Raw genomic sequence first — 26,654 nt, 5'->3', positions numbered from 1 at the left:
CTACAACTACAATCTTACCAACAGCAACATCCCTATTACTATCATCTCACTCCTGTACAACAACAACCAACAGCACCTATCGTAGACACCTCGTCCTTGTCACCAGAAATACCTCCCGCGTATCACCATCATCACCCTCCATCTGCCACTGCTATTTATACTACTACCCATTCTAACAGTCATTATTATTATATACCAGAGTCTGCTACCTCATCCATGCCTTATCCCCATTCTGCTCACCCATTATGTCCACCTGACATACATCCTCGTCACTATCAACAATCGATACAAAGAACACCTACTCCTTCTTCTTCCCAGCAACCGACAACTCCTATATCTCCTACCACAGCAAATGAGAAGCATGATCCATCCAAAAAACGGTATTATACATCCATCTCAGCTATCAATAATGCTACACCCATCACGACTACTACTTCTTCTTCTTCTACTACTACTACTATCTCTACTCCGACTACTGCTCTTACTGATAATAATAATGATAATAATACTAATGCGGATATTTTCTATACACCTACAGCTACTAATGTCTATACTGATCATCATCATAGCAACAACAAGCAAGTAAAGTTATCTCATGACAAGGTCATGGAAGCTTTAAAAGCCAAAATCAACCAAAGAGGAGCACTGGCAGCAGCAGCAGCAGCAGCAGCAGTCAATGCTAGTAAAAGCAAGACAACAACATCTCCCATTCCACCCTCAGCACCTACGCCATTATCAACCACTGCTTCATCCATTCCTATTTCCGCTATGACAGCTACCCCAACGGCTATAGCATCGGCATTACAAACACAAGAACACGTTGACAAAAGACAGAGAACATTGCCTAAGCCCACCGTTACAACCACTGCCATGACAGATGCCACACCACCCCCAGTACCACCTTTCGAAGTGCCGCAAATCCACCCTTATCCTACTTACCATCCTCATTCTACTTCTTCTCCACGTTCTACTAATAAGCCTATACTCCCGCCCATCGACACCAGTATGGGTCGTATCCTATCGCCTCATTCCGCGATGACTCACGCAAAAGATTTAATGCTTCCGCATCATCATTATCTTCATCAGCAGCATCATTCTACTATGACGACTGCTACCACGACTGCTTCTCATCCTCCTGCTTCAGCAGCTTGCTTATCGCCTATACAAACACCACGTACGAACAGTACAAGCAGTGCTAGTAGTCATGTCGAAAGTTTGAACAGCTTCATCACCAGTACTACCGCTGTAGCTACATCGGCTACTACCGCCGTAGCAGCAGCAGCAGCCATAGCCTCCATGACGGTCGACCCTAAAGATAGATAAACATAAACATTGGCTTTTTCATAGATGTATTTCGTTTTGATGAAACACAATTTTTCATTAACAATGAACATCATACTCCTTTTCCACTCTCCCTTTGACTATTCCTTTTTTTTTTTTTTTTTTTTTTTTTTTTTTGTTTTCGCAAACAATATATCCGGCTTTTTTTTTTTTCTTTTTCGCCCTCACTCCCTTTCATTGTGCTTTGTAGATATTGTTATTCATGTGTTGTAATTTTTATTAAAGTGGTTCACCGATGATGATGACTTTATATACAGTAAGAAGCAAAACTCTTTTTGTTAGGTAGAGTAACAACTTTCTATCTTTAATTCTTTTTGTTTTTATGCTCATCGGTTGTAATTGTACGAGAAGCAGGACCAGCAGAACCAGCAGAACCAGCAGCAGCAGCAGTAGCAGCAGCAGCAGCAGCCGTCCTTTCGGAGGCGTCTCTTAGCACTTTCTTTACCTTGGCTGTTTCTGTTTCATGACCCGTGTCCCGGGTGATGAGGTAAAAGAAAACACCCAAAAAACCTACCAAGACAGTTGTCATAAGGATCCAATGGTCACCGAAATAGGTCAACACTCTGTCGACCTTCATCATTACTTTCGAGGGAGCCATGGACGTTCCTTTCAAGCTGTCCAACGCTTGAAGCGACTTGAGTAAGGATTCGGGTCTGTCTTTGACAAAGCTAAAAGGCTCATCATTGGCATGTCGATCATAATACACCTGGTGCTTTGGATCCAAAATGATCAGAGCAGGCAATTGATAGCTGTGAAGACCGTAGACACGGGAAATATAGTGTTCCCACAATTTTCCGTCCATCTGAGCAAAAAGGACAGGTCGCTTGCTCGTGCTCTTGTCAAGGCTGCTGTATTCTTCTTTGTAGAGTTGTGCCATTTGACGCAGCTTACTTTCTGCTTCTGCATCACGACCGTCCGCCCCAACCATACCCAAGACAACAAGAGCATCCGTCCATCTCAAAATTTGATTCGAATTGTGCCCTAATACGCGAGTGATAAGGGGGTGCTGCTCTTGCTCGAGCCACTGTACCATATGCTGCCAATCCCTCTGCTTGTCTTTGCCGCTGTACACAACATAGGTACCATCTTTCACCAAGACAGCTGCTGGAAGCGAAGAGGCCGACAATCCAAAACGTTCAATCGTTTCTTTGTTATTCGTGGTATAGAAAGGCACTGTCTCCATAAATTGAGGGGCAACCGTTTCTTCGAAATAGCTGTCTATCTTATGATCATCCGTATCACGGACATAGACGAGACTGACATCGTTTTCTTTCAAAACATCTGTAAGCTTCTCATCAGAATCGATTGGATGCACTGGCGAACCCGACATGTGAACCGCATAATCCATCAATTCTTTCAACTTTCGGGGGCCATTGTACTTTAAATTGGATGCACCGTGAACGAAGCTCCAGGGAAAAAAAAAAAAAAAGTGTCAGCCATAAAACTACCATAAAAACGAATCCTTCAACACACATACTAGGCTAACGTAGGTAATCCTGTCACTTTATATTCTGAGCATAATGCTATACCACATTGACCCCCCACAAGACAAGTTAATAGTGTGGTTTTCATTTGGGCAAAGCAACTCTCTGTTTACCTTTCTTGTCCTCACAATTCACTTCAGCGACATTCACTTTATCCTTCAACATTTCAGCCATCGTCTCCCAAACAGGGGCCAAATTCTTACAATGTCCACACCAAGGCGCGTAAAACTTTACAAACCAGGGCTCTTTACTCTCAATGATCTCCTTCATCTTTTTCGATGTCGATATCTCGATGCTTTTTCCGTCCACATTTCTTCTCGAAAACCTATCTGGAGCAATAAACCGCTCCATCGTAGGGAGAGAATAGTCGCCATCATACTCTTTCCATTTCGTGCCATCCTCAGTCGCTTGCACCGTCGGCAAGCGCATGAACCCATTTTCTTTACAGTATTTGGCATAGACCGCGCAATTGACGCGAGCAAAATCGATCGCCTCCTTTTCATATTTCCCGACAAGTTCGTTCCATGTTGGTTCTTTTTAGGTGGGGGTCGTCCATCATACGATAGAAAAGGACAAATGGAATCCATTGTTTAATATAAAAGAGTTCAAAGTATGTACGTGCTATACGTCCTCATCATTGACGACAAGGAAACCATCAGCTTACCAAAATCATGGCATCGTTTGCAATTAGGCATAAAATATTCGACTACTCTAAATGAGAACGAAGCGCCTGCTGTTAGCAAATAAAAGAAAACCCCCCCCCCACCATTTGCCCCTCAAGTGAACCTTTACAAAGTTCCTTTCTTGCGATCGCCAAGTGTTTGAGGATCGACCTCACCCAAGTTGAGGGCTTGAACACACTGAAATGACGCGAGCGATGCTGCCACCGCTGCTAATGTCCAAAGTTTAACCATGGTTATATAATACTGGGAAAAAATAAAGATGGAGACAGAACGTCATTTTTATCTTTTGAAGGTCCACTCGAAGGCGGGGTGTGTTACCATCTGCATAATTTTTCGTTCATCGTTATGATATAACCTTATTTTATTTGGTTCAGAAGTAATCTACATCATCTGCTAACATAATTATTTACAGAAAGAAAGAAAAAAAATAGAAAGAGGGGTTCGAGGGTTGGATAGTGTGATATCCTATGCACTAATATATAAAAGAAGGTAGTCTAGTCAATAAACGCGTCTAGTAGGAATACTTGTGGAGATCATGATTTATCTATGTATATATATATATATATGTATGTATCGAAATTAATGGCTGTTCTTTGGCGATGTGAGCGCTGTTGTTTCTATTGTTGTCTTTGCTACTGAGGGTGTGGAGGTCGATTCTGAGCCAAATTTATGTAATATAGCCTCGTAACAGAAAAACATGATTGCTGCATTCGGTACAACACGCATCAAGTGCGCTGACATACCACCATAGAGAGCAATGGCTCCTTCTTCTTTTACAATCAGTTTCAATGTTTGCACTAATCCGGTATATTTCGCTTTGCCATTCTTGGGCGCTGGCTCTCTCAAGCGCGTTCTAATCACTTCGTGTGGATAGGCTATACAGGCTGCTATTAATTTTGCAATAGCCGCTGCTCCCAAATTACCAAACCAAGCTATGAGAGAAGGGTTTGAATCGTTAGCCTCGTATAAACATAGGACCGGTGAACTCGATTGACTCACCTTGCGCACTTTTACCACCTATGATCCATCTATCTTTCATTTTATCAGTATCTGAGCTGGTGGCCCACCGTTTTTTCAAATTTTCGTAAATAACCCATTGTATTGTGCCTTCCGCAATGCCCAGGTAGGATGCGCTCATGCCCTTGAAGAGTCCTCTAATTTTGTCCTCTTTTAAAATCTTCATTGTGCAGTCAAAACTGCTCTTGTAGATCTTTTCTTTGCCTTGTAATTGCAATCTTGTCTTGATAACCCAGATAGGATTTGTCAAGGTAGAGGTGACCGCACCTGTATTGTTTAGAAGAGACATGAGCGACGATACATTCTCTTTGTCACAGAGGCTCGTTCTCTTCTTCTCCTCCCCCCTCCTTTCTTTTTTTAATTGTTACCTGCGGTCGCTGCAGAAATTAAATGAATAAAGGGCGTTTCCTTTCCATCGTTCAATTCTGTGTAAAAACGCTTGCCATTGCCATAAGTATAAAAGTTGATGGCCCTAGCGAATGATTTAAAAAGATGAATCAACTTTGAACAAGAGCACAGCAAAAGCATATCAATATGTATACGCACCTAGCAGGAATGACACCCACGAGGTTTGGACCTAAACCTTTGAAATACCCTTGTATTCCTTCCACTTTCTTGATTTGACTATTCATAGTTTTATTTGCTTCCCATGAGTGACCTCTCCCCTGAAAACCATGATGTCCTCTTCACTTACACTAATAATCGTCCCGTTTCTGCAAAATGTGACCAAATAGATCCAGTATGCTTCACAGCTTGTTTTGAACTTTGTTGATAGAATGTGGACTAAAAAAGACGCAAAGGATGAATAAGGTGTTTGCAGGGAAATGATGTTTCGTTCTTGACAATGAACTTTTACTTTACTTGTAGTCTCGTCTTTACGACGTCTAATGGTGAAGTACATACGGCACCCATAAGTCCGCCAACCCTGTCAAACCCGCCATCGTAAGCGATCGGATTCGTGTTTTCTCTTCATCGATGAACAAAAAAGTCAGACTTACCCTCCAGCAATAAAATGAACATAGGACTTGGAGTCCTTCAAAGAAGGACAATTGTTTGTATTTATTTTTGTTTCCAATTTTGCAGTGGCCATAGTATGTGTGATGTGCTTGGAATGGGGAATATCAGTAAAGGAAAGAAAAAAAAAAAAAAAAAAAAGGAGAAATACTTCAGTATGGGTACAAGGATCGGAATTGAACATGAATGTGAAGCGGCGACTACAGCGATTCTAGGGACAGCAATCTTATTCGACAACGATCAAAGCGTCTCCTCCACCCACCGCCCCCGCCTTTGCCTCATACTCAGACAAATCTGTTGAATGCTCGGTCAGAAGGAAATGAATTCTTTTTCAGAATTGTTCATCATAGCTGATAACCTTTCCTTCTCAATCTATATGCACACTGTATGTGCGATACGTAACGACATATTCTGTCTGTTAGCATGTGTCGAATAATAACAAAAAAGCACACCCATATCTTCCTAACGAAGGCTGCTGGTGTATTATTGAATCTCCGAAAAGTTTTAGATTTTCCATTTTGCTTTTGGTGAGGCGTCCAATAAAGCAGTTTTGAATTGTAGACGGTTTTTTATAACCGTATCCATTAGTGGCAGAAAGAAGCTTTTCTTTTTCTTCTTGTTGCAAACCAAGTACGAATGCATGGAGGTCAAAAACTCGTAATATCTGTTATCGAACTGATAAAGAATGAGACAACGTTTTAGTTACTACATTATGGATAAAGTAAATGTTAAAAGACTCTGGAGCGATTTTGTACGCTTTGTTCATTGATGAGTTTACGAACATATGAATGCTTGTGCAAATAAACTCGAAAATAATGATATTAGATCCCGCATTGGCAAAAAACGTTCATGCGCAGGACAGGAAATGATGTAAGACCCACGGCTTGGGTAAGACACGGAGTTTCAAGGAAGCAGAATCAAAGGAGAGGTTTGTTATTTCGTTTTCATTTTACACTTTTTTTGTTTTTCATTTTTCTAACTAACAACTGAATAAACATTTACTTTGCATCATGCCACTATTATCCTCAGACGAAGCAGATAAAAGCTTTATGAGCATGCTAACAAACCCCATCATCAATCCCGGGCCTCAACAACAACAGCAACTACAACAACCCACAAAAACAAATCAAATGTCCTCAACCGGCCCAGAAGCACTGTCAAAAAGCAGTGATGAAAGCGGCCACTATTCCAAATTAGTACGGCATTCGAAAGAATTGTTGACTCAATCTGCCAAAGACAAATACCTTACTTCAGAATCAGACGAACCGTTTGAATGGATCTATGCGACACCTATTGATGACAACATGAAATCATTGCCTACTTCTGAGGAAGAATTGATGGAAATGGGTTTGATCAATATGAGTACCAAGGAACACGGTTTCAAGACAAAGACCCTCGATGACTTTTTCCAGCATAATAAAGAGGATTACAAAGAAATTATAGAAGCGTTTAATGAGCTTAAAAATCAATATGATGCAGAAGAGACAAAGGTGTATTTGATCGGCGAGATGTCTATTCAAGTGTTGATATTGTCACTTATAAAAGATCAAGAGACATCGAAAAAGGCCATTGTAGGCTTGAAGAGTTTACTGGTACAGACATAGAATTAAATCTACTTTGTATAATATGATCAATAAAATAATAGCAGCGTGTTCGTTTGTTCGAAACACTGTCTTTAATGATCGCTTAAGTTTTGTCGTGTAACGAAAACCCCTTTTCCTGATCTGTAGCTAGATTTTTTGGATTTACCTTCTTGCCTTATCTTTAAGGCGGGATACATAACCTTTGTATTTAAGCGTGACAAGCTGGAAACAACTGATAGACTGTTCAAAAAACACCAAATTCAGAGCTGTTACAATAACTGCATTGAAATTCAAGACGGCCCATTGATTTATGTCGTGGACTTTCTTTCTGCCACCCCTTGATATGCGGTATGATCTGAATCCATTCACGATGTCAAATACTCTTCTTCCGTCCGTCTATCTATTTGACGCATGCTTTCCGCTCAAACCTTCTCCTATATTTTATCCCTGACAAACAGAATAAAAACCACTCAGTATCTATCAAATGATACGCCCAAGCGTAGTCGCATTTGAGCGATTTTAAATGCTATGTTGAGAAGAGTTGACAGGCGAGACAAGCACTTTTGGTTTCGCTCTTTCTTGTTCGTTCATGATCATGTAAGTCAGCTACATAATAATTGACATGAATGCCCTTCCTTGCCTTCGCACTGTTGAAGGAGTTATTATATCTACTAACACTGGTTCATGAAACCTCCTTTGGCGTAATAAAGTGAATACAAGAGCAATAAAAGCAAGTGAACAATAGAAATAAGTTATTGTTTTCCTTTGAGCGATGCTGTACCCAGTCATCATCTTGATATTGCAAAACTTGTTTGATCATCCAATCCACTAGCTTTGCCTTTTCTTCTAGCTGCTCTAGGAGTATGAGTAACACTAATGCATCTGCATCCTCGGTGACGCTAACTTTCGGTAATAAAGCAGCTTCCATGCTTTCATCTGTCTTATTTACAGCAACAGCCATGCCTCGCTTCTTGAATGCGAAATTGAGATTTGTTTTTCAAGATAGGATACTAGTCACCCAGACTCCCTTACATATTTGATCTCTCTACTCTCCCGCACGCACCGCACCCCCGCATTCAACATTACAGCATTATTCTCATTACTATGTTTATTTGACATTAGCTTCAAGTTCATGTGTAGCTCGTAATAAAGAAAAGAAAAAGAATTAGAAGCATTCAACTTTCGAGAATGATGAGCGTCTCCATACAATTTTATTATCTGTCCAAATAAAGTGTTGATACACATTTCAAAGACTGTTAATTATCCTAAACTGAAATTGATATATGTTTAAAATTATTATTGTTATTCTTTGCTATAATCATCGTGTGAGAGAACGATGAACTGCTTCTGGTTTCTTTAACACAGGTCAGAAAATGACTTGCCACCACCTTGACCGGTACCGCTATCCCCCTTGTCACATGTGCACGTTTTGCACCATTGAGTGAATGGCTCCGAGATGACCCCAAAGCAACCCCAAGGACACTTTGAATTGCGTTCCTTTTGCCATAGTCCAGTTACACGATCTTTCAACACATAACAGCAATCGCCTGGAGGTATTGAAACCTTTTTACAGGTACCATAAGCTAATTCGCCCTCTAGACTTACCTATATGACAATGAGTAAGCTTCCTTGGGAATATAACAACCCATTTGCTCTCTACGGACATTAAAGTATAGCACTTACTTCACATATACGCTTCACCTTTTCACAGGATACTGGATTTGAGTAATCGGATTTGACCTTACACTGGACGTTACCACCAAAACAGCCAACGAATTGGTGACATTCTCTTTTCTTCTCTTGGCAATCCAAGTCAGGATCTATACTTGAAATATTGGCAAAAGGGATATCTCTGTTCTTCAAACTACACACAGTTCCGCCATAACCTATGTAGCCTTGTGGACTGCTGGGGGCTTGATAGTAGTTAAGATGGACTTCCGTATACGCTTCACCGATGTGAAGCAAAACGGCGGCGATGATGAAGATTAGAAGCACAGATGAGGATGAAACAGTCATATGGTAAGTTATCGAAAAGAAAAAAGGTAAAGAGGCGTAGGCAAAAATGGTTATCTACCTATTTCCACTAAGTATGTATGTATATATACGCACTGCTTTTAAGTTTCGTTTTCTGCTCATGCCTATCTTTAAGTAAAATTACTCCCTTTTTCGTTTTTGCTCCTTTTGAGAAACATAATGCATGGTACTGGCGAGAAATGATCATCCTTTATCTCGATTTCTCGTAATGGAAAGATAGGCTGAGCTCATTGACTGCTTTGTACTATGTAGGTGAGTTTTCCTTGTTACCAAAACAACCGAACTTCCCCTTCCTCCACCTGTTTATAAAAAAGTATACATACAATTATGTATATAAAGCTTGGAAAATGATGCTTTATCAGCGTTGGCGGCTACGACAAGTCAAGGGAGAGCACTTTTTTTAAGCCTCTTCTTTGTTGTCGATCATGCAATTGGAAAAAAAGACAGGCGATTCATCTTTGAGAAAATCCTCCACTGGAGGTGCAGGCAGAAAGCAAAAGGGCGATTAGGCCCTTAAAAAGACGGATCGGATGACGATGTCAATAGATAAATTACATCTATAGAAATAAACATTTTTGGTTTTACATATCCGTTACAAGCAGTAGAGTGAATCTATGGCAGAAAAAAAAAGATGTTCCTACCATTGTCGCCCCAATCGTATTGACGTGTATGTTTCCTATCATAGGATGAACGAATCCGAAAAGTGTCTGTGAATGGGTATTGTAATAAATGGATTTCTTGATCGTCGTAAAAGAAGATGAGTACAACGAAAAAAAACGGTATCATAGAGCTAGAAATACAGATCTCATCTCTCAGAACCTTAAATCATATAAACATCCATATCATACCAGCTTTTTATTTCCTTTTATTTTACAGGTATCGCTCAGCAGGAAATTCTAAGATAACCGTTAATCCGACATAAGGTGGGTGATGTCCTTTTTTGAACAATACTTTGAGAAGTATAACTATAGGGATTCGTGCAAGGTAACTACCCACAGGGACAGAAGGAAGCAGGAAGAGATGAATATTGAAGAAATATTGGGTTACTCATACCCGAGTGGCATTAATTAAGTAACTGCTGCAATAAGCGAAGTGCATGATTGACAGGAGGCATCTATTCATTTTATATGTATGGGCATCTGCGGAGAGGCATTTTTGATGAAGATGATTGTTGAAAAGATATGCCAAATAGTTATCAGAGCCCGTTTGAAGGCATAGTCAGGTACGATTACAAGACTTGAATGGTATTTCTATTCACATTAATATTGTAATAAATACTGTAGGAAGGAGATTCACAGCCATATGTATTTGCTTTATCCCGATGGTTATAATTTTCTTGTCAGCCAGTATCTTATTTTAGTATTCATTGGTTTTGATTGCATAAGGGTTCAACTCGTTTGCGCAAGAGCGCTTAAACAATCTTTGTCAGTCAATGAAACATCTATTCATTTTAATATTGTTCGTCATAACCGTAATAGTTTTTGGAATTGTGATAGCGTAGCAGTGGTGAACTTGCTACTGTTTGGATGATGATAAAGCAGGATTAGAATTTCCTGCTGCACCTCGCCGTTTCGATTCGACAATGATCGTCTGCAATGTTTTTTATTACTGGAATTTTACCTCAAAGATGTAGCATTTAAGAAGTTAATGATGGTAAACAGATCAATACACAAAATCACCTTCTCTTCTTTCTCTAAAAGACACATTGTTAGCTTAATATTGCGTATGTGTACCGCAGGAAGAATTACTAAAAATTCTGATAAGGAACTTCTAAAGGTTAATAATTTTAAATTGTTGTTACCCAGTTAACAATTGAACATCATTTTGATAATTGTACTTCTCTGTGCTGCTCATATATATTATTTTCTAATAAATTTTTCACGGGCGGATAAGAGCTTTATATGATTATTAAACAGATTGATTAATGCCTTCCTAATTTCGTTCCGTTTTATAGCATAGTGTGTAAGCGTCAGCATCCGTGTTCTTTAAGAGTTAACTTTTCTAAGCACAAAGTGGGCTTTTCGTAATTCAAAGCATGAATAAGTCCTACTGGTTGATGGTTTGACGCTGTTTCATTCTTACCAAGGTCTGTGATCTGCACAAGTTCTATGAAAATACCTAATTTGGTAATCTTTGAACTTCGACCAAAATTCAGTCAGTTACCAAACTTTAAATTACTTATGTTGATTCTATCTTTCACATTCTTCCTTTTAACAAAATTGTAAATAAATGACAAACCCAGATGTTATATCGACTATAAGGCCACCGCTGCCAGTACAGAATGGCCCTCCAAGGTCTATCAATAAAATGCCTCCGCCTCCACCTCCACCCAGCTCTGACTTTCGTAATGCAACTATAGAAAATCATTGGGTATGAAGAAATTTGATATGAATAAAGTCTCTATTGAAAATTGACGTCCATTTATATATTACCAACGTCTGACAATATTAAATTATCAAGAATGATCCGCCGAAGAGAGTAGGACCTAGCAATTATCATGTGTAATAAAGTCTCTGTTAACTCATCATTTACTTTGATCTCTGACAGATCTTTTGTAATCAATCTGAAGATGAACAAGTAGAATTACTCAGTAATGACGACATTCAAAAGGCTTTGACTCAACATTTCGAAATATGTCAAAAGGCTTTTGAAGTAAGAAAGAGAATTATGCTTACTCAAGCTGTGAGATGAATTTAGCAGTCTTACCTTACTTCCTTTTGCTTTCCCATAGGAGGGACCACAAAGCAGAGTTGTAAAAGATACTGATGGTAGATTGCAAGAATTGATAAAACGACTACAGACAAACGGTTTATCGAATGTTGTCCTCAAATCACTATCTGATATTTTGAAAGGTATATTGACAGAAAGGTTTCAAATAGGGAAAAACAGCGAGAATTAACGAATTTACACATGAATAATTATAGCATTGGATGCGAAACAGTTCAATTCTGCCTTGAAAATTCATACACAATTGATGACTACAGATTATGATAGAAATGGCCACTGGCTCGTTGGTTTGAAGAGATTAATTGATCTCAGTGAAAAGGCATCCTCTTTTTCTGCTTAAAGTATGAGATTCTTCTATTTTTACAACCTTTAGACACCTACCCTGCTATAGAACTCCATAATAATTTTTAATTGTCTTTATTCAACCATTTCCTGAAGAAGTAAGGTCATACATCTATTCATAAACTATTGCTTCCTAAGCGCAGGAATAAAAATTGACTACAGTTATCCATAAACAAAATGCCCTTCTGTGACTCCCTTTCTGCTTGAAGACGTGCCTTTTTTTATTGATTTGCTTGAAAGGCTAAAAAAGAAAAACTTTCGTTCCCTTTAGTAACTCAGTTAATAATGGCAGAGACAAAACCCATTTGTTCCAGCATCGAATGCCGGAAAGAAGCTCATTTACAGTGCCCTACTTGTGTAAAATTGGGAAATACTGAAGGTTCTTTTTTCTGTTCTCAAGACTGCTTTAAGAAGAGCTGGGTAAGACTGACCTCACTGATTGCTAATCAAACCGAAAGAGACACTAACATATGACAATTTAGGGTGCTCATAAAGCTGTTCATGGAAACACAAAAGGTAAAAGCAAGATATAGATAGGAAGCATGTCATGTACAGAGCAAAAATTAATGAATTTCTTAACAGGTCTATACGAACCATTCAAGACCTTCAAGTATACAGGCCCTCTTCGTGCTGTTTATCCTCTTTCACCTCGTCGTGCAGTCCCTCCAGAAATTGCTAGACCTGACTATGCCGAAACTGGTAAAGCTGTCAACATCATTTCGACCGTATATTAGCTAGACACTCAATTATTAATTATCCTTCCATATATAGGTATTCCTAGATCCGAGATTTTAGCGAGAAACTCTGATATCAAAGTATGCACACCTGAAGAAATTGAAGCTATTCGTGTAGCTTGTAAGGTAAATCTTTTTACGCTGCATTTGCATGCTTGTATTTTCTTTATTTTGATGAAATATTTAAAACTCAAATATCTTTCTGCTAAAAACGTTTGATAGATTACTCGTGAAGTTCTTGATATTGCCGCTCAAGCGATTCGTGTTGGTATTACAACAGATGAAATTGGTACAGCTAGACAAAGAAATAATATACAAAGCTTATAAAAATGAACCAACTAATTTTATATGCTTGATTCTTCGAATAGATCGTATTGTTCATGAAGCTACTATTGAACGTGGCGCATATCCATCTCCATTAAACTACAACTATTTCCCCAAGTCTTGCTGCACGTAAGTATATCACGTTAATACAAACCTTTAACTGATGAACGAGAGGTGTTAAGTTTTTATTATATCAATTCATTCATTAATGTGACATAGATCCGTAAACGAAGGTACTGTATAAATTCAAGCGGAAAAGCTTTTGACGTGTAAATTGAACGCTGTTTTATGAATTACTATAGTCATTTGTCACGGTATTCCGGACCAAAGACCTTTAGAAGACGGCGATATCTTGAATATTGATATTAGTTGTTATTATAATGGATTCCATGGAGATTGTAATGGTACCTACTTTGTTGGTAACGTAGATGAGGCCGGTCAAAGGCTTGTTAAAGTTACTCGAGAATGTTTGGAGAAGGCCATCGCTATCGGTAATGACTCACAGTTAAATGTTAAAGTGCAACAAAATACGAAAGTATTGAAATCTGACTCCTCTTCCCTCCTTTTTATTCAAATAGTAAAACCAGGTACAAGGTATCGCGATTTCGGTAAAGTGATTGAAGAACATGCTACGAAAAATGGTTATTCTGTAGTGCGTACATTTGTCGGCCACGGTATCAATCAGCTTTTCCATTGTGCACCTAATGTTCCTCATTATGCTAGTAAGATCTCAAAACGATAATTCGGTGGCCTCCAAACTTTCAATAACATGTAATTGTAATTCTTCCCTTTTTAGACAATAAGGCTATTGGTGTCTGCAAACCCAATCATATCTTCACCATTGAACCTATGATCTGTGAAGGTGTCCATCAAGAACATATGTGGTAAAATGTTATCCTGCAGAAATGGATTTCTACAAGTGGAAAGATTCTAAAATACGCGTTTTTGTTTTAGGCCTGATGGCTGGACAGCTACAACAAAAGATGGCAAGCGTTCTGCACAGTTCGAACATACCCTTCTTGTTACAGAAGACGGTGTCGAAATTTTGACTTAGAAAACTTTGATATTGTCATTCAATTTATGCAACCTTTAGAGAGAAGCAAGGAAGTTTACTAGATCAGAAACGAGAGCTTTTATTTCTTCATATTTGATTTATAAATCTATGTTAGGCACATACTGTCATTAATCTATTCTAGTAGCTGTTCTTTGAGCATTATTTACAGTATCATTATTCATTCTCTTCCTCTTGTGTTTATGTTTGAAAATATACATCCTACTATAGAACGTTGCCTGTTGTTTATATCCTTTCTTTTACATTGAACGCATTCTTCAGGTATTGGTTAAACGACTGTCGATGACTTAGAGATTCTGTAATTAAAGGAATGTAGTTTGAAGGTGCTTCAAACTGTATGAGAAGAAAAGTTAATAGAATTTGGTTTAAAAAATGTTTGTTTATGAAGGTGAAATGCCCACCTTATCAATATGAGGAGGTTTTGGTAAAAGAGATGGAAATTCAGAACCCGGAGGACATCTGCATTAAAAATGTTGAACTTTTTCTTCAGAAAAAAACAGGTGACTGCCAAGCTTGACGTATGTCTGAAGTTTGATGTACTGCCTTACTTTTCTGATTTGGTGGAAAAAGTGCATTCATCTTTGTATCCTTTCATTGTTTTATCTTACTTTTAAACCAACAAAAATAAGAAGAAAAAAGAAAAAAATTATTTTAACACAAAATGAGTGAACAAGACGTTATACAGTTTGTTGAAATTACTGGAGCTACCCCCGATGACGCTCAAAGGTTTCTAGAGGTATAGAGAAACGATTGCACAACATCTAAAGTATTAAGAACGCGCCTTCTCTCTTACAATAACCTAAATTATAGATTGCAGATAATAATTTGGATACTGCAGTTACTTTATATTTAGAAAGTGGAGGAAGTTCTGCTGGTGGTGGTGGTGAAGCCACTAATCAAAACAATACCAGACCTGCTTCTTCCACCAGTAGTACAAATAGCAACAGTAACAATCGCGCCTTTGACGATGAGACACTTGCCCGACAATTGCAGGAAAGTGAACGTGACAATGTGCGAGCACCCATTGCGCCCAAAACAGATATTTTGGCTGGTGGAGGGCCAAGTTTATTCCATCCTCCTGCCTTATCTTCACATAGACAACAGAGCAGTAAATATTTAATATTATACTCACGTTTATTTTGGAGTATAACTGACTTGGAACTTTATCAACTTTCATAGCACGTCCTTCTGTATTCAACCAAGGCGATTCTGCTACTGGATCAGTTGCGGATTTTGTTAGTAGACTACAAGCTGATGGTAACCGTTCAAAATAATTTTTGCGCTGTTCATACAAACTCAACAATTGTATGTGATTCCTTTTGATAGGGCAATCTTCATCGAGTTCACCGGACACATTTGGTAGCCCAACAACAGCAAAAGCCAGACGATTAGCAGATTTATTTAGACCACCTTTCGATATTATGTTCAGAGGCTCTTTCGAAGAGGTATGGACGGATCAAATTTAGCGAATTTATTGGATAATGATGATTAAATCAATGTCAAATTAGGCTAAAGAAGATGCAAAGGAGAAAAATAAGTGGTTGATGATTAATATCCAAGATCCTTCAGAATTCTCTTGTCAAGTACTAAATCGAGATTTATGGAGTGATCCGTTCGTAAAAGATATCATAAAAGCCTCATTTATATTTCTCCAGGTAAACGTCAGAATACAATGAGACACCTATATCCATGTGCTAATAAGACTTCAAATTAGTATGCAAATACTAGTGCAGATGGTGTTCGATACGCAAACTATTATTCAGTGAGGAAATATCCTCATGTAGCCATAATTGATTCAATAACAGGCGAAAGCATGAAAGTTTGGGAAAAATCCTTGTCGCCTACTGATTTCATGATGGAAGTGACCGAATTCTTAGATCATCACCCAACGGCCTTTTCTACAACAACAAATGAGGTTGCCAATAAACGAGCAAAAGTATCAAAGGTAAGAATCTAATAATACACGTTTGGATAAAGGACAAAGACAAAATAACAAAGACGGTAAATATTGATTGTATCATGTATATAGAGGGTATCCGATATGACGGAAGAAGAACAACTCAATGCAGCTATCGCAGCGTCTCTCAACAACAGTAAATCGCCAAGTACTCAAACGTCGTCACGCACTTCGTCCGTTGCAATGGATGAGGATATAAAACTGGGTGAAGATAAGGATAAGGGTAAAGACAAGGTGCCAGTGCAGTCAGAGGACGTGGAACTTGAAAAAGTGGAAGCAGATGATGATGAGGATATGCAAGCTGGTTCAGCCTTCGATGCCATCCAACCCGTAAAGAGGGATGAAACAACAGATATGACAAATTCAACACGTATCCAGTTGAGAATTGGCGATGGTAGCAGAATTATTCGACGATTCCTAAAGACCGATCCAGTGAGATACATATTTGAATTCGTGAAGGCAGATGTACCCGGAGCGCAGGATCAAGCTTTTGAAGTAAGTCCACACGACAAAACTTTAGAGCTCTATAGAATAACCCACTGAAAACCCTTTTTGTTATTTTTACCTTTAAAATAGTTGGTTTTCAATCGTACACAACTGATTGATGTGCTGGATCAATCTATAGCAGAAGCAGGCTTGAGCAATGCAGCAGTGAACTGCGTCTTTGTATAGCTTTACAGACACAATAAAAATCTTTAACGTATAGCATACCTATTCTTGAAAATATTCTAAACACTTGTGAATAAAGCAACATATTTTGAGAACTGAGTACAGCGACTGTCGTTGATCATAGCTCCAGAAAAGGAGATAAATATGAACGTAGACGTATATTTATATGGTTATAAACAGAGTTGTCTTCAGTATAGAGATTATTTATTATACAATAGGCAAATCAGCTGATAATTGCTCCACTACTGAGTTCTCGATTGTATGGCCCTTTCAGTCTATCAAATGCTTGCATTGTAAATATACTGATAGTCTGCGATATTGTCTGTTGCCGTATACTCAACGGATTACTGCAATTGCAGAGCTTTCAGCTCAGTAATATCTATAATGTAGCTTTTCGAGAGGGGGCTCTAAGAGGAAAATATGTAAAAGAAGGATTATTCAGCTGTTATGCTTGCAGTCCTGACGGTGTTTTGGACTGAACATCTGCCATTAATCCAATTTATTCTAAAAAGCGTCCAGAACAGATTGCCAAATAAGTCTGATTTCAGCCAATAAAAGAATGAAGCGAAAACGGGGTAATGATATTCTTTGCTTTTCTTGACTAATCAAAAAGTCTCCCTTTTTCCCTATATCTGATCTTCCCCGGGGCAATTCAATCTCATAATGATTATGTGCTCATGTGGCTTTAAAATTATTTGTCTATAGAAATCTTGTTCAATCGTAATCGAAAGCTGCTGACCTACCAGCCATACCTCACGAATCATGCCGATTCTTAATAAAAAATTCTATGATTCGGTGGGTGTCACCAAAAGGATTGCCTTTTTTGCACTTTTGACGTTAAGGGACAGTTGTGTGTAACGTTTGTAGGCCAATGCCAATATCTGATAGCAGACATATAGAATATAAGCATCATTTTGCTTTGCTTTTAATATTCTGCTTGACATTATCTGATAAGCCAAAGAAGCATCATTGTAAGCCTTACAGACAAAGAAGAAACTGGCTATTTCAACAACCGAAAAACCTCCTGTTCCAAAAGTAAAGGTCCACCAGTAAGAGAAGCGAATAAGCATTATCATACGAGAAAATTTTTCCCGAAAAAAAAATATTTTTATAGCCATCAGATAGGCTTTAAATAGAGGACAATGCCAGTGTTTCTCTTTCATTATTATTAATCGTTTCAAGGTCCAATTTTTTTTTTTTTTTGTTTATCAATTTACAGGAACAGGATACAATAAATATGGCACCTTCAACTGCAAATATCAGAGCACCACCTACCAAAGAAGATCGTACAGATGTTAAGCGTATGAAGAAAGCGTCTTCTGAGGTTTCTGATTTCATTAAGTCCAAGTTTTATCCTGGACTCTTTGATCAAGAAAACCGTGACAGCATCCGTAAATACGTTGCTAGCTCCAAACCATACCCTCACTGTAAAATCGATAAGCTTGTCAACGACGACCTTTTACGCCGTGTTCAAAAAGAAATTTTTACTCACCTCAACTTCACCACCAAAGAAACCGATATCTATAAGGTTAACCAAACCGGTGATTTAGCTAACATGGATGGTTTAGGAGAGGAAGAACGCCAGAAGCTTGCTTCCCTCTTTGAACTTCGTAATGCTATTTACTCCAAAGAATTCCGTGAATTTGTGTCCGAGGTTACTGGTTGTGGTCCTTTATCTCCCAGCAAAATGGATATGAGTGTTAATACTTACACTGCTGGTTGTCATTTGCTCAATCATGATGATGTTATTGGTACTCGTCGTGTTTCTTTCATTCTGTACATGCCTGGTGATCCTGATGAACATTGGGACCCTGCCTTTGGTGGTGCTTTGGAATTATATCCTACTATTGAACCTGATACACCTGCACCCGAACCCTCTGTGTCTGTTCCTCCTCAATGGAACTCTTTTGCTATGTTTACTGTCTTGCCTGGATATTCCTTCCATTCCGTCGAAGAAGTTGTTGTTGAAAATAAGCCTCGTTTAAGTATTCAAGGTTGGTTCCACTTCCCTCAAGAAGGTGAATTCGGTTACAAGAAGGATGCTGAAAAGATCAAGGGTTATTCCACGCAAAAGCAAGTTGAAGAACCCAAGGATGACGGTAAAGATTTCGTCAACTATACCAATGAATTGGACGATACCGCTCTCTTAGGTTTGTCTGAAGAAGATCTCAAAGAACTTGCCACATGGATCAACCCCGTATACCTCAACGCTAAATATATGAAGCAAATTACTGATAAGTTCGTGGACGATTCAGCAGTTCAAATGAAGGAATTTTTAAAGGAAGAGTTATACGCCAAGATTAAAGCTGCTACCTACAATGCTGATAAAAAGGATAATTTCCTTAAGCCTGAAATGCCTCCTCACGGTAGTGGTGTTCGTGGTGACTGGTATGTTCAAGGTCCTCCTGTTTATCAACGTTTCCTCACATTGACTGAAGATGTTAAGAGTGATGAAGAAACCTCCGTGCTTTTCAAGGATTTACGTGATAAATTCCAAAGTGAGTCTTTCCGCCGCTGGTTAGCTGTTTTGTCCCAATTATCGCCACGCGGTTATAGAGGTGATGCCCGTCGTTTCCGTCCTGGTCATGATTATACCTTGGCCAAGATTAATCTTCGAGGCCAACCTATTTTGGACGTTACCTTGTCTATGGCTACCACTCCTGACGTTGATGCTGCTGAAAAATGGGAATCCTGCGAATACGGTGGTTACGAATGTTACATGGCTGCTCCTGAAGGTGGTGAAGATCCTGCTACCTACCGTCAAACTGCCGATGAAGATGCTGCCTTGTTAACCTTAGGTGCTGGTGCCAATGAGTTATCCATTGTTATGAAGGACGAAGGTGTTTTGAGGTTTGTCAAGTATGTCAGCGCTAGAGCTCCTGGCTCTCGTTGGGACGTGGCTTATGAATATGATTTGCCCAATGATAAGGAAGAATCTGCTTAATCTATGCCTATCCACATCAATATCTTTTTCATATTGTACATCCTTATCTTTTCTGCAACATATATTTTTTGTATACATACATCATTTTATTCACATTTATACATACTTCTTTTTTTTTTGCATTTCCCATAGTAGAAACATATAGTTGTTAATAAATCCCATTATTCTCAAGAAGAACTATCAGCTGTTTCCTTACATTTGACATTTTCATTTGCTGCTTATATGTAACGATGAGCATAAATATAAAATGAAAAATATTCCCATTTTCATGTTGAAGGGAACTGAAACCACTGAGAGGTGTCACAAACATGACAATAACGATGTTGCTTTTTGCATTTACAACTCCTCGACGTTCATTATCAAAACCATTGTTTGGAGAACTGACCTAGATGCTCTAGTAAGCTTTGTATTTGGCTCGGAAGTTTTGATGTGCTAGAATGATATTTCCAATCGATTGGGAAATGTGGAGCAATATGTTACAATCCGAGAGGATATTTCGTTAAAGCATAAAATTGCCTAATTTGGAAATGTAAGTTTTTGGTTTAATATAGCCTTTCTTCATTTTCTTTTGTAGACCTTTCACTTTGTAAATCGCTTCATTTAGTCTTATAGCCAGTTGATTCAAAATTCCTCAATGAATTTGTCCAGAAGCGCGCCGAGCATAAACGACGCTCCAGGTTTATTATATGCTGGCTTTAACCAAGATTATGGTTGTTTTGCCGTGGGACTCAATAACGGTTTCCGAGTTTACAACTGCGATCCTTTGATTGAGCAAGCAAGAGACGGTAATTGGAACAATCTCCAATACTAAGTAATACAAATCATACTGAATTTTATGCTTAATAAATTATAGAATCCGACGAAGGAGGCATAGCTATAGTAGAAATGCTATATAGAACAAACTATCTTGCATTAGTTGGAGGCGGACGAAATCATCGGTATCCGCCCAATAAGGTTATTATATATGACAGTATGAAAGGGAAAGCAGTACTAGAAGTCGAATATAAAAGTGAAGTGAAGAATGTTAAACTGAGGCGTGATAGGTAAAGTTATAAAGCTTTCGTCATAGATACGTTTAGACTATAGCAAGTGTTTAATAATTTTGACTGACATTCCAGATTGAAAGATTAATTGTTGTATTGCAGAATAAAGTCTTTGTTTATCAGTTTAGCTTACCGCTGCAACTGCTCTATACTTTCGATACTTGCGACAATCCAAAAGGTAAATTACTCTTAATATGAATAATGTATTAACGTCATGTCGTTATAAAACGGGTATATTTTTGCTGTTGTAGGTCTAGCGGCAGTATCCAAATCCTTAACCCATGCCATTTTAGTTATTCCTGGTCGACAAAAGGGGCATTTACAAATTATTGACCTCAACTCATTGGGTTATTATATATCTGTTGGAGAATCTGACCAATCTACCTCGCCATTATACCCTTTTCAACAACCTCATGTACCGCCTCAAAGCAATACTCGACGATCCATAAACGTCAACATCATCGCCGCGCATTCTGGGAAGCTTAGCTGTATATCGTTAAATCAAGACGGCACCAGATGTGCTACCACGAGCGATAAAGGTACACTGATTCGAGTGTTCAATACAGCTACGGGCTCATTATTACACGAATTAAGAAGAGGAATGGATAGGGCGGAAATATATTCAATAGCATTTAATCACGAATCAACACGGTTATGTGTGTCGTCAGATAAAGGCACCATACATATCTTTAATTTAGATCCATCCGTAGTGACGCAGATAGATCAGAAACCTCGTGGTCCTACCTATGGCGAAGTTGTTACATACCCCACGCAATCACCGACGAATTATGGGTTGACTACTTCAGGGAATCGAGGGAGTGCCCTGAGTTTTATGAAAGACTTGCTACCAAAGTATTTCAGTTCGGAATGGAGTTTTGCCAATGCAAAACTGGCTACAGAAAGTAGGTGTATAGTAGCCTTCGGTAGTCAGAAAAATTCGCTTATAGGTAAGACATTTAAAATCGTGATTATAAGCACGTTGAAGTGGCAACCTTATTTCGCTATATGTATTTAACGTCGAAACTGACTCTTTATCTAGCCATTTGTGCTGATGGAAGCTGTTACAAGTTCTACTTTGATCCAAGAAAGGGAGGTGAATGCACAAGAGAGTCCTTTGTCCGTTTTTTAAAGCAAGAATAGAGGAGGCATCATGCATATCCAAACATATATCAGTACTTTTAATGTTTAAAGAAGGCCATGGATCAATGGTTAGAAAAGAGAGGGGTCAACATGCTCATCTCCAAATCTTTTAGCATATCCTTATTTGATGCATTATTTATCCACAAAAGAATGCATTCTCGTATATCTTCTGTATTACGAAATATAACAGCTCGTACATTGTAAAATGAATACATACACTATATATGCCATTTCTATGGGTCATAGTAATATACCGGAATTAACAACAGAAAAAAAGTTCGCATAATATCCTTTTCTGCCTTGGACTCCTGCTTTTGTATTGAAAATACTCAAGATGTCAGAAAGAAGCAATGTTACAATCAAGTAAATGCTCGTTCATTGGATATACCCAGCATCATGCAGCGGACAGCATGAATTTTGTCTTATTTGCCCTATATTCTCTTATGAACGGGAATTAGCCCACATTTTGATAAGCTTCGTGATCTATTTTGATTTTACTTGTCATCATAGGCACACATATAATTAAGTATGCCAATAAAGGTTCTATATGAGGAGGATGTTACGGCGTTAATATAATTCTGCACTGTTTGGATAGGCGAGACTTATTGACGATTGTTCAGGTATCAAGTCACTAATTCGCATTCAATTCACATGAATTACAGGTCTTTTCAATATGCAAACGAAAAGCTCTTACTTCACTCAGTAATATCCAATAATTAGTGTATATTAACCAGCATGGCAACTTTTTCGACTTATTTCCAGCAACTAACGTTATTTCTTTTTGGTTTGGGTGAATTGAGAACACTTTCTACGTGTAATAAACTCTCTAATGCGGTATGCGAAGATGTTGAGACGCTGTTGAAGTAATTTTAACAGCATAACCAGCTACGGAAAAGTTCCCTAACTAACAATAAACCATTGGTAAACACACGCGTTGCTGTTTTGTAAGGAATGAAGAAGTATGTAATTAAAAAGGAAAGTTACTATCAAGAACATTAACTTTGCCACACAAAGGACTATTGTGATGTTTTGAGCATTAACACAAAGAATAAGTTGAACAAATTAGAACACGCTATGCACTTGTTTTAGAGCTATATTGTAAAAGTTATGAATTAAATAGTGTACTGGCTTCATGGAAGTGAGGAATCACTATTAACCGCCTGATTAGACATTATTTGTCTTTAGTTTTAAACAATTTTTAATAGCATAAGATCAATTCTTAAATTATTAGCAATACTTGTAAACGTAGTCGCAATGTCAACGCGTCATTATTTTTTTTTATTTTTTTTTGGAGGGGTATGATTCACGTACTTCACGCTTCAAAATTACAATGGCAATGCTTATCTGAGAAAGTAGTACAATCACTTCACAAACTGAACAAAAAATTGCTGAATTGCTTTTCTGCAGAAGTGTTAATGTGGTTGATGGCTGCACGTTTTGCGGCTGCGAAAGCTTACAATAGAGTATTTTTCATGTTTTTCTCTTCTTGTATTTCAGCTGCTCTGTTGTGTAAATGATTAATTTCTGCCTCGTCTAAATTTACATTATTGCTATGGCTGCTGCTCTTAGGCTCAGTGTTTTTGACAGCGTCATTATTCGACTGACCAACTTCCATATCAGCGTTAATAGGAGCGGGCTCTTCTTCTCGAACCGATAATGTTGAAGGCTCTTTCAGAGCACATTCAGGACAAGGATCCGGCTCGGCAACGGTAGAAACGCTTCAGTCATTTGTAATGGATGTGTGAATATATGTTTTGGCACAGTCTTCGCGACAAAAAGACAACACAACCGAAATTATACTTACCACCTTGAATGAAACTTATGGCCACACTTTTCATTTTCTGCGAAGGCAGACTTTTGCAAATCAATCTTTTTATGGCAAAAAGCACAATTTGCGGAGGGGTTAAATGTTTCTGAATTATAAGGCATGTTCAAAATTGAAAATTAAGGAAGAAAAGAAATAAAATACATCCCTCATAGAACAATAAAAAATAAACGCAAAGCCGTACATTGCATCACTGTATGCTTGTTAAAGAATTCATACGTAATGATTATGCCATTTCAATCACCCCACCGATAAAAGGTTCAATGAAATGTCTTTCTCGACTCGGCTTCAGCAGCTTGTACCGGAACAAAATCTATCAACTAAAAACACGTCTCCTTTCATAAAAATAAAAAATCAATTTTGCCTTGATCACCCAATCGGTCTAATCGTCACTCTTACACTCAAAATGAACGATCAGCCTAAGAATGAAGTCCTAAGTAGAAACGAACTGTTATCTGAACAACTTTCAAAGTTGATGAAAGCCCAAAACACTCGCATGGAGCTATATAAAGAGTTCGACATGTAAGCTATCTTGCTTTAGCCTCCCTTCCTTGGTGCTAGCGATTTACAGTTTGCTCCTCTTGAATCAAGTGCTTTTAAAGACTACATGAGCGGCAAATGCCCTGCAGATCAATACCACTCTATCTGTAAAATCGTTACTGAGGGATTTCAAGACGTGTCCTCGGAAGTGCAATCTATTGAAAAGGATATGTCTGATGAAGTGATATCTGGAATGATAAGAGCTTTACAAACAGCCGAAAAAGATAGATTGGAAAAGGTAAGAGAAGAATCCAGGCTTGATTTCATTTTTCACCCTCGGTGTTCTTGTCACTTAAATCAACTGCATTGATGCATTCTGTTTAGACAGCTAAACTTCAAATATTAATGATTGAAGCAAAAGAATCTGATAAGGATTATGATGAAACGATCAAAGAACAGAAAGAAAAGTAAGTTGGATGGTATAGTTTTCCGCCTCGGTTAACTGTTATAATGTAACAATGAACTCAACTCTCGTGTTAAATGAACTAGATTGAATGAAGCAACTGATAAAGTCCTAGAAATCTTTGATGAACTCCGTGAAGAGTTACATGGCGTATCCTCGCTTATTTGTTAACTTAATGAGAGCCAAAACAGCCATATTTCTCACACTGATTTATTTGGCGTCAAGGTACTGACTGCTGTAGACGATATTCTATATATTTAATTGCATGGAAAACCCAACTTTTTCGGTGTATCCTGTATTGAAGTAATTGGGTTGCCTCGTTATCTATTTACATGTTGGATGATCGTAAATCCTCTAAACGCTTGACAATAAATATGCTGGTATCTAGAAATCGATCTACACAATTTGCAAGGCAGCTTTCTTCAGAGCTACTTAACTTATTGTTGACTTTGGCGATGCATTTATCCTGCGTGGCGCAAATAGAGAATGAATTGTTTTAGATCGATTTACTTCAATCGATCATTTTCTTCTTGATAACTATAAGTTCTTACCCAACAATTATCTGTTAAACTGTGAACTGTTTCTTGAACTCGAGCTTTGGCTTGTTCAGCCTCAAGAAACTGAATTGTGATAAGGGATTTAGAAAATTAGCTGCTGTTTCAAATATCTCTTTTGACCCTTGACTGAAAATACATACTTGAGCAAGTTCACGTTGATCTTGCTGAGAAAATTGAAGTTGCTGCTGTTGTTGTGACATGCTTACGGGTTTAGATGGATATTCGTAAGTGTGAGGTTGAGGAGGAAAAACAAAATGCTATGGACCCCAAGCATTAAATTTAGGATTTAAATTTTGTCAATGAAAGAATGACTGCTGTGGTTGAAAGAAGGCAGTGTTGTCGGCCCCTCAACTTTCTGTTGTGCTGCATTAAAATTTTGTACCATTCAGGCCTTCCCCGCATTTAAGAGTTACATTTACTCGCAGTTACTGCTTCATCAGTAGATAGGATGCTTGCCTTTTCAAAATCTGATCGAGCCGCTGACATCAAGCAACGTTCTTTAGAAAAGTATTGCACAATTATTATTTAGCTTGATTCCCGCGTACAACGCTTTTAATGACTACAATGTACAGTTTGAGGAAATGTTGATCTGTTTATTGAGTTTTCTGAATTCTAATTGATGTATTCTGAGACGTCTGTAAAATTTGATGATTGAAAGCGACATTAGTTTAATTAATAACTTAGGTCAATGAATCACTTTTATCTTTTATTGATAAAAGGATAGAGAGCAAACAACTGTTTAAAATTTTATGATTGCCGATGATTGGATTCTTATCCGTGACGTCCCATTTTCACAGCATAAATCATATGTACAACACAATGGCTGCGAGGCTTTAAGACTAACAGCTACAAGACCTCGAAGGATGGGGGGGGCACCATGGATTATCATTTCATCTAACGCGAAAGCTACATTGGGGCATAATATCTGTTATCAGTTTGGAATTTCGTTATGGATACCCTTGGCCGGCGTCAACCTATCAAAAAAATACACGTGCAAAGCTGATGTCTGGACTCAAGCGGATGATGCAGGATTCAGCGACCATATCTTATAATCTGAGTACTGATGTTGATAATGCACATATCAAGCTCTTCAACTCTTTTTGTAACAGGCTGCAAATGAGACCAACAGCGAGTGTCAGAAAATAGAAATATAAATCAAATCAACGCTTTATTGCGCAATTTCAGGAACACCCGTTTGAGTGGTTAGTTTTTCACTTGCAT

General features: G+C 38.3%; 13 protein-coding genes across 13 annotated transcripts; 7 read left to right on the top strand and 6 right to left on the bottom strand.

Annotated features, from left to right (window-relative positions):
- Positions 1-1,524: 1,524 nt before the first annotated feature.
- BDF20DRAFT_551479 (uncharacterized protein) lies at positions 1,525-3,492 on the bottom strand. Its single transcript, XM_053075730.1, has 3 exons — positions 2,939-3,492; positions 2,819-2,864; positions 1,525-2,747 (listed from the first exon to the last, which is right to left on the bottom strand). The coding sequence occupies exons 1-3, from the start codon at positions 3,252-3,254 to the stop codon at positions 1,646-1,648; spliced, it is 1,464 nt and encodes a 487-aa protein (XP_052935494.1). The 5' UTR covers positions 3,255-3,492; the 3' UTR covers positions 1,525-1,645.
- Positions 3,343-3,834, bottom strand: BDF20DRAFT_551459 (uncharacterized protein). The gene is made up of 2 exons (XM_053075729.1): positions 3,618-3,834; positions 3,343-3,536 (listed from the first exon to the last, which is right to left on the bottom strand). Exons 1-2 carry the CDS (start codon positions 3,737-3,739, stop codon positions 3,431-3,433), a joined length of 228 nt encoding a protein of 75 aa, XP_052935493.1. The 5' UTR covers positions 3,740-3,834; the 3' UTR covers positions 3,343-3,430.
- A 15-nt stretch (positions 3,835-3,849) lies between these two features.
- Positions 3,850-5,665, bottom strand: BDF20DRAFT_873553 (mitochondrial carrier domain-containing protein). The gene is made up of 7 exons (XM_053081212.1): positions 5,524-5,665; positions 5,387-5,450; positions 5,220-5,308; positions 5,072-5,149; positions 4,894-4,997; positions 4,508-4,792; positions 3,850-4,440 (listed from the first exon to the last, which is right to left on the bottom strand). The coding sequence occupies exons 1-7, from the start codon at positions 5,613-5,615 to the stop codon at positions 4,088-4,090; spliced, it is 1,065 nt and encodes a 354-aa protein (XP_052935492.1). The 5' UTR covers positions 5,616-5,665; the 3' UTR covers positions 3,850-4,087.
- An 842-nt stretch (positions 5,666-6,507) lies between these two features.
- On the top strand, positions 6,508-7,269 carry BDF20DRAFT_873548 (uncharacterized protein). The gene has a single exon (XM_053081211.1). The coding sequence runs from the start codon at positions 6,550-6,552 to the stop codon at positions 7,141-7,143; it is 594 nt and encodes a 197-aa protein (XP_052935491.1). The 5' UTR covers positions 6,508-6,549; the 3' UTR covers positions 7,144-7,269.
- Positions 7,270-8,478: 1,209 nt separating this feature from the next.
- BDF20DRAFT_913563 (uncharacterized protein) lies at positions 8,479-9,138 on the bottom strand (the record flags this gene model as incomplete). Its single annotated transcript, XM_053084089.1, has 2 exons — positions 8,479-8,727; positions 8,806-9,138. 2 exons carry the CDS (start codon positions 9,136-9,138, stop codon positions 8,479-8,481), a joined length of 582 nt encoding a protein of 193 aa, XP_052935490.1.
- Positions 9,139-11,385: 2,247 nt separating this feature from the next.
- BDF20DRAFT_913562 (uncharacterized protein) lies at positions 11,386-12,223 on the top strand (the record flags this gene model as incomplete). Its single annotated transcript, XM_053084088.1, has 5 exons — positions 11,386-11,526; positions 11,617-11,634; positions 11,704-11,808; positions 11,888-12,008; positions 12,081-12,223. The coding sequence occupies 5 exons, from the start codon at positions 11,386-11,388 to the stop codon at positions 12,221-12,223; spliced, it is 528 nt and encodes a 175-aa protein (XP_052935489.1).
- Positions 12,224-12,415: 192 nt separating this feature from the next.
- Positions 12,416-14,778, top strand: BDF20DRAFT_975453 (methionyl aminopeptidase 1). The gene is made up of 11 exons (XM_053085072.1): positions 12,416-12,645; positions 12,708-12,741; positions 12,808-12,924; positions 12,997-13,085; positions 13,182-13,248; positions 13,328-13,412; positions 13,503-13,516; positions 13,586-13,774; positions 13,862-14,005; positions 14,080-14,167; positions 14,238-14,778. Exons 1-11 carry the CDS (start codon positions 12,511-12,513, stop codon positions 14,335-14,337), a joined length of 1,062 nt encoding a protein of 353 aa, XP_052935488.1. The 5' UTR covers positions 12,416-12,510; the 3' UTR covers positions 14,338-14,778.
- An 84-nt stretch (positions 14,779-14,862) lies between these two features.
- BDF20DRAFT_873538 (uncharacterized protein) lies at positions 14,863-17,132 on the top strand. Its single transcript, XM_053081210.1, has 8 exons — positions 14,863-15,091; positions 15,166-15,463; positions 15,535-15,612; positions 15,682-15,800; positions 15,864-16,010; positions 16,070-16,300; positions 16,385-16,807; positions 16,889-17,132. Exons 1-8 carry the CDS (start codon positions 15,017-15,019, stop codon positions 16,982-16,984), a joined length of 1,467 nt encoding a protein of 488 aa, XP_052935487.1. The 5' UTR covers positions 14,863-15,016; the 3' UTR covers positions 16,985-17,132.
- Positions 17,133-18,135: 1,003 nt separating this feature from the next.
- Positions 18,136-20,086, top strand: BDF20DRAFT_873531 (Oxoglutarate and iron-dependent oxygenase degradation C-term-domain-containing protein). The gene has a single exon (XM_053081209.1). It carries the CDS (start codon positions 18,219-18,221, stop codon positions 19,923-19,925), a length of 1,707 nt encoding a protein of 568 aa, XP_052935486.1. The 5' UTR covers positions 18,136-18,218; the 3' UTR covers positions 19,926-20,086.
- Positions 20,087-20,453: 367 nt separating this feature from the next.
- BDF20DRAFT_551193 (WD40-repeat-containing domain protein) lies at positions 20,454-22,292 on the top strand. Its single transcript, XM_053075728.1, has 5 exons — positions 20,454-20,710; positions 20,779-20,968; positions 21,052-21,146; positions 21,220-21,915; positions 22,008-22,292. Exons 1-5 carry the CDS (start codon positions 20,560-20,562, stop codon positions 22,106-22,108), a joined length of 1,233 nt encoding a protein of 410 aa, XP_052935485.1. The 5' UTR covers positions 20,454-20,559; the 3' UTR covers positions 22,109-22,292.
- Positions 22,293-23,265: 973 nt separating this feature from the next.
- On the bottom strand, positions 23,266-24,077 carry BDF20DRAFT_873525 (uncharacterized protein). The gene is made up of 2 exons (XM_053081208.1): positions 23,913-24,077; positions 23,266-23,826 (listed from the first exon to the last, which is right to left on the bottom strand). Exons 1-2 carry the CDS (start codon positions 24,035-24,037, stop codon positions 23,562-23,564), a joined length of 390 nt encoding a protein of 129 aa, XP_052935484.1. The 5' UTR covers positions 24,038-24,077; the 3' UTR covers positions 23,266-23,561.
- Positions 24,078-24,339: 262 nt separating this feature from the next.
- On the top strand, positions 24,340-25,047 carry BDF20DRAFT_906372 (DNA repair REX1-B-domain-containing protein; the record flags this gene model as incomplete). Its single annotated transcript, XM_053083268.1, has 4 exons — positions 24,340-24,455; positions 24,525-24,711; positions 24,798-24,880; positions 24,963-25,047. The coding sequence occupies 4 exons, from the start codon at positions 24,340-24,342 to the stop codon at positions 25,045-25,047; spliced, it is 471 nt and encodes a 156-aa protein (XP_052935483.1).
- Positions 25,048-25,204: 157 nt separating this feature from the next.
- Positions 25,205-25,618, bottom strand: BDF20DRAFT_800701 (Tim10/DDP family zinc finger-domain-containing protein; the record flags this gene model as incomplete). Its single annotated transcript, XM_053076371.1, has 3 exons — positions 25,205-25,342; positions 25,428-25,496; positions 25,574-25,618. Coding segments are annotated over 3 exons (252 nt in total), but the record flags the coding sequence as incomplete, so codon positions are not given.
- Positions 25,619-26,654: the final 1,036 nt, after the last annotated feature.

Source organism: Mycotypha africana (assembly GCF_025528875.1).
Source record: "Mycotypha africana strain NRRL 2978 chromosome Unknown BDF20scaffold_6, whole genome shotgun sequence".
NCBI lineage: Eukaryota > Fungi > Mucoromycota > Mucoromycetes > Mucorales > Mycotyphaceae > Mycotypha > Mycotypha africana.
Note: the sequence above shows the minus strand (reverse complement) of the source record. Positions and strands in the feature narration are given on the sequence as shown.

Coding starts and splice junctions, on each gene's coding strand:
- BDF20DRAFT_873553 (XM_053081212.1), bottom strand. CDS start 5,615: ATGGCCACTGCAAAATTGGAAACAAAAATAAATACAAACAATTGTCCT. Junction 5,150..5,219: donor GAAACGGGACGATTATTAGT/GTAAGTGAAGAG, acceptor AACTATGAATAG/TCAAATCAAGAAAGTGGAAG. Junction 4,441..4,507: donor AGGTGGTAAAAGTGCGCAAG/GTGAGTCAATCG, acceptor CTTCTCTCATAG/CTTGGTTTGGTAATTTGGGA.
- BDF20DRAFT_873538 (XM_053081210.1), top strand. CDS start 15,017: ATGAGTGAACAAGACGTTATACAGTTTGTTGAAATTACTGGAGCTACC. Junction 15,801..15,863: donor TCAGAGGCTCTTTCGAAGAG/GTATGGACGGAT, acceptor ATGTCAAATTAG/GCTAAAGAAGATGCAAAGGA. Junction 16,808..16,888: donor CGCAGGATCAAGCTTTTGAA/GTAAGTCCACAC, acceptor CCTTTAAAATAG/TTGGTTTTCAATCGTACACA.
- BDF20DRAFT_551459 (XM_053075729.1), bottom strand. CDS start 3,739: ATGGTTAAACTTTGGACATTAGCAGCGGTGGCAGCATCGCTCGCGTCA. Junction 3,537..3,617: donor GATCGCAAGAAAGGAACTTT/GTAAAGGTTCAC, acceptor GTTCTCATTTAG/AGTAGTCGAATATTTTATGC.
- BDF20DRAFT_873525 (XM_053081208.1), bottom strand. CDS start 24,037: ATGCCTTATAATTCAGAAACATTTAACCCCTCCGCAAATTGTGCTTTT. Junction 23,827..23,912: donor CATAAGTTTCATTCAAGGTG/GTAAGTATAATT, acceptor AAATGACTGAAG/CGTTTCTACCGTTGCCGAGC.
- BDF20DRAFT_551193 (XM_053075728.1), top strand. CDS start 20,560: ATGAATTTGTCCAGAAGCGCGCCGAGCATAAACGACGCTCCAGGTTTA. Junction 20,969..21,051: donor GTTAAACTGAGGCGTGATAG/GTAAAGTTATAA, acceptor CCAGATTGAAAG/ATTAATTGTTGTATTGCAGA. Junction 21,916..22,007: donor TCAGAAAAATTCGCTTATAG/GTAAGACATTTA, acceptor CTCTTTATCTAG/CCATTTGTGCTGATGGAAGC.
- BDF20DRAFT_873531 (XM_053081209.1), top strand. CDS start 18,219: ATGGCACCTTCAACTGCAAATATCAGAGCACCACCTACCAAAGAAGAT.
- BDF20DRAFT_551479 (XM_053075730.1), bottom strand. CDS start 3,254: ATGCGCTTGCCGACGGTGCAAGCGACTGAGGATGGCACGAAATGGAAA. Junction 2,865..2,938: donor GAATTGTGAGGACAAGAAAG/GTAAACAGAGAG, acceptor AATGTGGTATAG/CATTATGCTCAGAATATAAA. Junction 2,748..2,818: donor GGATTACCTACGTTAGCCTA/GTATGTGTGTTG, acceptor TTTTCCCTGGAG/CTTCGTTCACGGTGCATCCA.
- BDF20DRAFT_975453 (XM_053085072.1), top strand. CDS start 12,511: ATGGCAGAGACAAAACCCATTTGTTCCAGCATCGAATGCCGGAAAGAA. Junction 12,742..12,807: donor TGTTCATGGAAACACAAAAG/GTAAAAGCAAGA, acceptor ATTTCTTAACAG/GTCTATACGAACCATTCAAG. Junction 13,775..13,861: donor GGAGAAGGCCATCGCTATCG/GTAATGACTCAC, acceptor TTATTCAAATAG/TAAAACCAGGTACAAGGTAT.
- BDF20DRAFT_873548 (XM_053081211.1), top strand. CDS start 6,550: ATGCCACTATTATCCTCAGACGAAGCAGATAAAAGCTTTATGAGCATG.